At 39.4% G+C, this 8208-nt stretch overlaps 1 protein-coding gene across 1 annotated transcript in view; it reads right to left on the bottom strand.

Annotated features, from left to right (window-relative positions):
- Positions 1–3653: 3653 nt before the first annotated feature.
- Positions 3654–8208, bottom strand: part of fbln2 (fibulin 2) — a 31463-nt gene continuing 26908 nt past the window's right edge. The window contains exons 12-17 of the mRNA XM_033967283.2: positions 7822–7950; positions 6955–7080; positions 6001–6117; positions 5789–5917; positions 5554–5677; positions 3654–4694 (exon numbers count right to left, since the gene is read on the bottom strand). Of these exons, the coding sequence (XP_033823174.1) occupies positions 4334–4694; positions 5554–5677; positions 5789–5917; positions 6001–6117; positions 6955–7080; positions 7822–7950 (986 nt within the window). The 3' untranslated portion in view covers positions 3654–4333. The remainder of the gene's footprint in view (positions 4695–5553; positions 5678–5788; positions 5918–6000; positions 6118–6954; positions 7081–7821; positions 7951–8208) is intronic.

The raw sequence follows: 8208 nt of genomic DNA, 5'->3' as shown, positions 1-8208 counted from the left end.
TTTTTGAGTTGGCATCATTTGCTGTTTAATAATAAAGACTCATCCTGCATTTGGGTCCAGTAGATTAGACGACTGTAACGTCCTGATCACTGGCCTCTCCAAACGAGCCACGGAACAGAACATCCAGAACATCCAGAACATCCAGAACATCCAGACCACTGCTGCTCGGGTCAGGACTAGAACCAGGAAGTACTTCACACATGTTAGAGCCACATGAACCATCTCACACTCTGAGGACTTCAGGGACCGGCCTCCTGCTGGTCCAGAGTCAGGACTAAACCTGGAGAATCAGTTTCATTTTTGTGCAGCTAAAACCTGGAACATTCTTCCTGAAGATGTGACTCAGGCCTCGACTTTGACAATGTTTAAATCCAGACTCAAACGGTTCTGTTTAGCTGCTGTGACTGAAAGGGGTTTATTCTGCACTTTTCTGTTTTAATCTTAATATTATGATGATTATTTGTGATTATTTATGTTTTGATTTGTTGTATTGTGCTGTACAAATAAACCTGCTTTGCTTTGCCTAATAAGACAATAATTACACACTGCAAACACAATTATCATACTTCCAAACATGACACTTGTTAAATGAGTCTGTGAGAGACCAGAGGAGCCTCTTTGACGGACAGATAGTGTTAAAAACATGAACCTGACTAAACCCAGGGAGCTGCTGTCAGTGGCGTTCCCCGAAGGCCGGAAACAATCAGTGCAGGGATGATGAAGTGAGCTCTGCCCTCTTTTACTGTCACAGCCAGAGGGAACGCTACTGGTATGTCTGCTCATATATCCATGTAGTTTATGCATTAGCACTCATCACTTATAGTTCACACGGTGCAATTATCCTTTTGAACACAGCACTTTCAGGAAATTATAGGCCTACTCATCCTACAGTCAAAAAAATATGTTCAAACCCAACCAGCCTTACATCATAATAAAAAGAATTGTCAATAATGATGAAAATATATGACAGAAATCCCACAAATATCTCGAAATGTCTTTATTCTGAATCCACTATTAAACATTTCTGGCTTGTTTAATGTGAATTCCTCTGAAATAAACTCAAATTAAACTAAAATCTTCTGTTCTCTGTTCAAACTTCAGCTCTGTTCAAAAAGAAAAAACAGCATATCTACTTTTTTTCCTATGTTTGATTGCCTTTTCCAGCCAGTTTTCCATCCCCACCTTTTTTCTGTATCATCAGGAGGAGCAGTCAGTAATTACAAATGATGGAACAATTCTTTCCATAAAAATTCCATCCGAGACAAGTAGAGATGTAATACCTTTCCGTGACACTAGAGACAGAGTTTATGATCACTGTGCATCAGCCAAAGCACCGCAGGAGGTGTCACTGGGGTTTATTTAAGACTAAAGTGACCACAGGGAAAGTATTTGATGCATTGTACCAGCTAGTTTATTTAAAAAAGTTCAATTGTGGCACATTAACCTCCTGAGACCCGGCGTCCTCTTCTGTGGACAACACATTTTGGGTTGTTTAGGCCACAGTGCACATTTTTAGAAGAAGAACAGCAACAAGAACATGTTCAATTTGGAATATTTCGAAGAGTCTAAGAGTATTTTTTTTAATGTATTTTAATTTATTTTTATTATTTTTATTTATTTATTTATTTATTTTTATTTATTTATATTTTAGTTTTTTAATTGTATTTTATTATTATTTATTTTTATTATTTATTTAATTTAATTTTCATTTTTATTTAAAGGCATATGTCTTCCTGCGCCTATTTGCAGCACTTCAAATGAGACACATTGTTCTAAGAGTGATGTGTGTGTTCAGGCAAGAGCTCGGGTCTCAGGAGGTTAAAACAGTGATAAGTTAATAATTAGAGCTTTGCAGGTCCTAAAAAGTCATGTCAAGTGTTATTACTGATGTTTAAAAGCCACAGGTGGATGTGAAACGCACAGTCTGCTTCCCTCTAGTGTCTGACTCTTTGTGCAGATGAACTGTGCACTTTACGTCAGCAGCAGAAACAGACACAGGGAAAGACAGAGGAGGCTCTTCTCTTGTATTTGCTGATAACCCTGCACAGAGCACACAGATAAAGTGAGTCTACACCCTGGAAGTGTGGGAGGAACAATCAATGCCCAACAAGCACCATCCTTCCTTAAGAAAACTGTGGCGTTCTCTTCTATCATGTTTTGGCACATATTCTAAAGTGTGTGGTATTTTTAGATTATTGTTAGACCAAACCTCTGGCCGACCACATCCAGCGCGTTTCACTAAAGCGGATTTCTCTTTTTGTTGCTGTGAGTCAGTGGAAAAGTTAAAGCCAGATGAGATTATAACATGCACAAGTTTTCAAAAGTTTGCACATGTGACAAAGAAATGGCTAAAATCAAAGCAAATCTGCATCTATTAGTGAATGTGTGTGAAAGAAAGAGGATTTGTACATCTGAAACTGTGATTGTGTGTGAATAAACTGGTTTGGTTGTGTATTTGTGTGTCTGAACTGAATGTTTTTTTTAGAAATGTTGTATTTAATGTATGTATCATAAGTTTACAGGTCTTTCCTCTACTTACATTTAACTGTTCTTCTTACTTAACATGCATTTATGTTAAAGTTTCCTTCTTCCCACTTCTTTTTAAGCTTATATAAGGATGAATTTGTGAAATGTACTTTAAGTGAACCCGATACATGTGCTCGAAATAAATAAATAAAACAAAAACAAAACAAAAAACATCAGCCTGTCCTGGGACGACACGTGGACATTTGTATTTTTGCAATAACATGGCACCAAACATCTTTCCTGTTTTGTTTTGTTTTAAGGTTAATGTGTTGTTGTGCACTGTCCATGTCCAGATAAAAGCAAACCACATCATACCATGCAAAAAAAACAACAAAAAACAAAAAAACTATAACTAAAGTAGCATCTTTTCCAGCTGCACCTGTGTTGCTGCTCGGGACTCTTCCCTGAATAACTGAGACATGATTCCAGGGAGGTATCATGCTGCAGATTGCATGGATTTTACTTTATAATTCCACCTTATAAAGCCACGTTTGCCTGTTATTCTGATGTTGTTGTATATACTTTCTACCTCTAAGACTATTTTATTTTTAAACCCATCTTTTTAAACTTTACACATGCCCTTATTTGTACTTATTCAGTGTTTTATGTCACACTTTATCACCGAAGAAAGTTGCTAGTTTGTGAGTTGTGTTCACTGACGATGGCAATAAAAGTCTGATTCTGATTCTGATTTACACTTTTTTCTTAATCCAAACACAAATAGTTGCAGATAAACGGTGTCCATGGTCGAAAAACAGCATAAAACAGAACAGAAAACGCTTCTCTAAATATAGTTTTAGTGTTAAATCCTGTTCTTTACTCACTGATCAGCCCCTGCACAGGAAAACAGGGTGGTAGTGTGTCCCATATCAGCTCATAAGAAAACACTAGTATCAGCTCTACACGACATACATATATAAAACAAACTACACTTTTTCCGGGTGGGAGTTGTAATCTGGGTGTTCCACTGACTAAATCCAAAAGGTTCAGATAGAATTTACCCATGTGAAGCATTTCTTTAACTAAAACAGCAGTTAAAATGTGTGCACAAAGTCTTACTGTACACCAAATGTCCACAAGATGGCGACGCTGCTCCAGTAAATCTTTCAATCCAAACTGTAAGAATAACTTTTATACTTTTATTGAATACAGTGGGCATGGATTAATGAGTTTTCCATTATCTTAAACATTGAAATAAATGTTTTGTGTAGAAAAGTTTGCATTGATAATACCCTGAGATAATAACAGCAACGTACATTAGGTGCAGATAATAGTAAAAGCAGAAAAACTACAATAGAAACTCCTTTTTTTGTACAGTGCAGACGCAAAACAGATCCGAGGGTAACTTTTATAAATATTTACATCACACGCTGGCTTTGGTTGTGACTGATAAAACCTCAAGTGCACTTTAGTGGAGCAAATTATGGGTTTTTTTGTGGATTCTGTGGGGAAATTAACACTGTAACATTAATAATCTAATGTTAAACTTAAACGTTATGAAAATGTTGATATACACAATTATATCCAAATCAAATCTTTGCTTTTCCAGACAAATATACTGAAATAAACTACGTTTTGAGGTATTTGCTAATGTTTACAGTACATTTTTAGAGCATCTGAGTTGCAAATCTGTTAATTTTACGGAAAGAATGGCCTCTGTGTCACTTGTTTAATGGATATTTTTATCATTTCTGGTATAAATATGTCCGCTGATGCATCTCGGTTTGACTATAGAACTTATTTCCTGCATTAACAAAAAAAAAGCACCATATGAAATCATGAGTCCGTGAGATCCAGGGTCTTTTTCTCACATGTGGCTCGATGTGATGAAGACGTAGATTCTGGACAGAAACGAGGTGAACGTGCCTTGTCTCAGCAGCTTCATCTCCACGTCGATGAGGAAGTCCCGTGGCTCTGTGACCGCCCTCTGGATGTACACCGCTCCCGTGTGACTGTTGAGTTTGCGGGTGCTGAAATAACCCTCGTCGTTGCCCCTGGTGATCTTGATAACGATGTGGTCACCGGCGTAAGTGGGAGACGGGCCTATCCTGAAGATCTGCGCCGGCACGATGATGTTTGTCTGGAAGCTGAGCTGGTAGTAGGTGATGCGCAGCGGGGAGTTGAGACAGTCCGGAGAGTTGGAGGGACAGCTGAGCCTCTCACAGCGACTGAAACACACGGACATGAAAATAGTTTGTTTCGAGATCAGAGGAGAACGCTGGACCTCGAGCTGCGGGGGACTTTCCACACAGGCCTTAAACAGGACATGTGTTGTGTTCAGAAGCTACTTTTTGGAGTCTTTCTTTAGTATTTTATTTATTATTTTCACTTTAATCTCTAATAATTTGTGAAAGCCTCGGTAAAACATAAAACATTACAGACGGATTATAATGCAGTGACAATGAAGTGATTAGACTGGATAAGGTTCATCTCAAAAAGTATGATTTTGTTTAGTTTTTTAAGGCAGTAGATGAATATTGTAGTCGCATATGGGTTATAACTGAATATTCTGCAGAGTTTATCAGGCAACAGTGTCATTAACATTGTCAAATACAGTTGTTCTTCACTATATCGTATTTTTTTGTGTGTATTTTTTCATGCTTTTCTACAGAGTATGAACGTGCATTGTGTCGTGCGTCCTGATTGGCTGTTGGACTGTAGACCATTGTCCATCAGTCTCCTCCGTGCCGTGTCTCCTGTCCAGTACAGAATGTGTTCAGACAAATTTACATAAACGTTGGATCGCAGTGTGACTCTTAAGTGCTGTACGTTTGCGATTCGTTTTCTCCCCGACAAAACCCACAATGTCGATGAAACGTTCTGCACCGACAAAGACGCCTACGAAGGTTTGAACTTTGAGAAAGTTTAAACGAGAGAGAAATGTGAGAAAATGTTAACGCCTGTGTGAGAAAAGTGTATAAAGTGTGTGGTGAGGGGGTTTTTACAGCCTCAAACCCCCGCGAGAAACGAGAGACCAGCGTAACACAACATTGACATGACTGTAGTGATTCTGATTCGTCCACTCACGTGTCCGTCACTTTGTTGTAGTTGGGAGGACAGTCAAAGGACAGACACCTGAAGCCTCCCTGGAGATTAAAGCAGCTTTGTCTCACGGAGCAGTTATGAGAACCAGTTGTGCACTCGTCAACATCTGGAAAAAAACAAACAAACAAACATGATTTTACCTCGACATGCCACAGATACTTTGGTCTATTGGGTCTATAACTTTTCAAAGCTTCATTTAAAGTCCCCAGCCCCTCACCTTTACACGTATGACCGTTTGCAGCCATGACGTAACCGTGAGGAGGACAGGCGCACCGATAACTGCCGACGACATTGACGCACTGGAAGGCACAGAGGTTCCCCATACTCTGAGAGCACTCGTCCAGATCTGCAAACGGCACAAATCACAAACTTTTACACTGCCTCTCGCTCTGAAAAACGTGAACATCTGAACCCGACTGTGGACGGTACCTTCACACGTGTGACCGTCCTGCTTCAGGTGGTATCCCGGGCGGCAGTAGCACTGGTACGAGCCGTAGACGTTGGCGCACTCTTGGCTGCAGGGGTTTTTCTCACACTCGTTTACGTCTGGGGGACACATAAACGCGCAGTATGATTAGATATGATGTACATATATGAAGAACAGCGTTAATTAGTAGATAATATAATAACTGTGTGCGACCTCAGGCTGTGCAATTCAATTAAACTAAGTCACATTTTAATTAAAGCTGAGATTCAATCATTTCTATGGAAAAAATATGGTTTGGAGTGAAAGAAGCTGGAGGAAAACGTTCAACTTTGCTTTCGTTAAAAGTCTGTATTGTTTATGTTCAGAAAATTAATACTGAAAGGCATTTAAAACTGGAAAACCTATATATTGCTGAGTTCTCGTCCAAGCATGAGCTGAGTCTTACAGATTTCTAAACATGAGCAGATTTATGTCGGCTTCATCTGAACAGAAAAGAGAGTTAAGTGGATGAAGTTGTCTTGAAGCTGCGGTTAATATGATCTGAGACTCTGTGACTGACTCCCCTGAACCGCCGCCGACATTAAACTCCATCAGATCGATCGCTTTGAGCGGCAAATAAAGTTATGAGAGAGACGTGTTTATGCAGAAAACAAAGAGAACACTTGGAAACGTTGGTATCTGTCCATCAAACCATCAAACTCTCCGTCTCCACCGAGGTTTGGGATGAATATTTTGGGCTTTGGGGAATAAAACGTGTCAAAAGTGCCTCACAGTTTGATGATTTACTTTATATTCAGTCGCTGATATCAGAGGTGGAGTTCGCTTGTTTTTGGCAGAATATCTACAGCTTGTTCCTCAACTTCCAGGCGAGTATTTTGTGTTTAAAAAGATAAATAAATAAAAAAAACAAACAAGGCCAATCTGACAATCTGTTAAATCCCACACACTGTCATTACCTTCGCAGTTTTTTCCATCCGGTGCCAGGGAGAACCCGGAGGTGCAGGAGCAGCGGTAGGACCCGGGGATGTTCTCACAGCTCTGAGAACACAGACGCCCAGGGAAACGCCAGCATTCATCCACATCTGTGAGCAAAAACAGCAGAGTTACATCATTTATAAAGCGTCAAGTGTCTTCATCCGCCCCACAGCCTCAGTGACTTACAAATCTTGCGCAGGGCGTTTTTAGAAATGTTGTATTTAAGTGTTGTATTTAATGTATATATCATAAGTTTACAGGTCTTTCCTCTACTTACATTTAACTGTTCTTCTTACTTAACATGAATTTATGTTTTAAATGAAGACAGGGGTGGGATTTAATAAGTTTTCTTCTTCCCACTTCTTTTTAAGCTTATATAAGGATGAATTTGTGTAATGTACTTTAAGTGAACCCGATACATGTGCTCGAAATAAATAAATAAAACAAAAACAAAACAAAAAAACATCAGCCTGTCCTGGGACGACACGTGGACATTTGTATTTTTGCAATAACATGGCACCAAACATCTTTCCTGTTTTGTTTTTTTTTAAGGTTAATGTGTTGTTGTGCACTGTCCATGTCCAGATAAAAGCAAACCACATCATACCATGCAAAAAAAACAACAAAAAACAAAAAAACTATAACTAAAGTAGCATCTTTTCCAGCTGCACCTGTGTTGCTGCTCGGGACTCTTCCCTGAATAACTGAGACATGATTCCAGGGAGGTATCATGCTGCAGATTGCATGGATTTTACTTTATAATACCACCATAGTTCCATCATTATAAAGTGTTATACCATCAGGGGTCCAAGTGTCCTCATCCGCCCCGCAGCCTCAGTGACTCTCACCGTTACAAATCTTGCGCAGGGCGTCGTACTGGTATCCCGTCTGACACTCACAGCGGTACGATCCCGGGACGTTGTGACAGATCTGAGCAGCTCCGCAGTGATGAGACCCCACCTGACACTCGTCCACGTCTGTGCGAACAATCGTGATTACAGGGAGCTCGCCAAAAAGATTTCTGGTGTTAATGTTTGTTTGATGATGGTAATTAATCAAACTTTTGTTATTCATATTATATCAATTTGATGCCCGACTTTCTGCAGTAATACACTGATAATGGTTTATGTTTTACGCATCTAACTGTGCCTATGTGCTCATCTAAAGCTTTCTGTGGCTCTTATATATTCTCAATTTCTTGCATCCTCTAAAATTACCACCTCTTTGACATTTTT

This window comes from Periophthalmus magnuspinnatus, chromosome 5 (genome assembly GCF_009829125.3).
Source record: "Periophthalmus magnuspinnatus isolate fPerMag1 chromosome 5, fPerMag1.2.pri, whole genome shotgun sequence".
In the NCBI taxonomy this organism is placed as follows: domain Eukaryota; kingdom Metazoa; phylum Chordata; class Actinopteri; order Gobiiformes; family Gobiidae; genus Periophthalmus; species Periophthalmus magnuspinnatus.
Note: the sequence above shows the minus strand (reverse complement) of the source record. Positions and strands in the feature narration are given on the sequence as shown.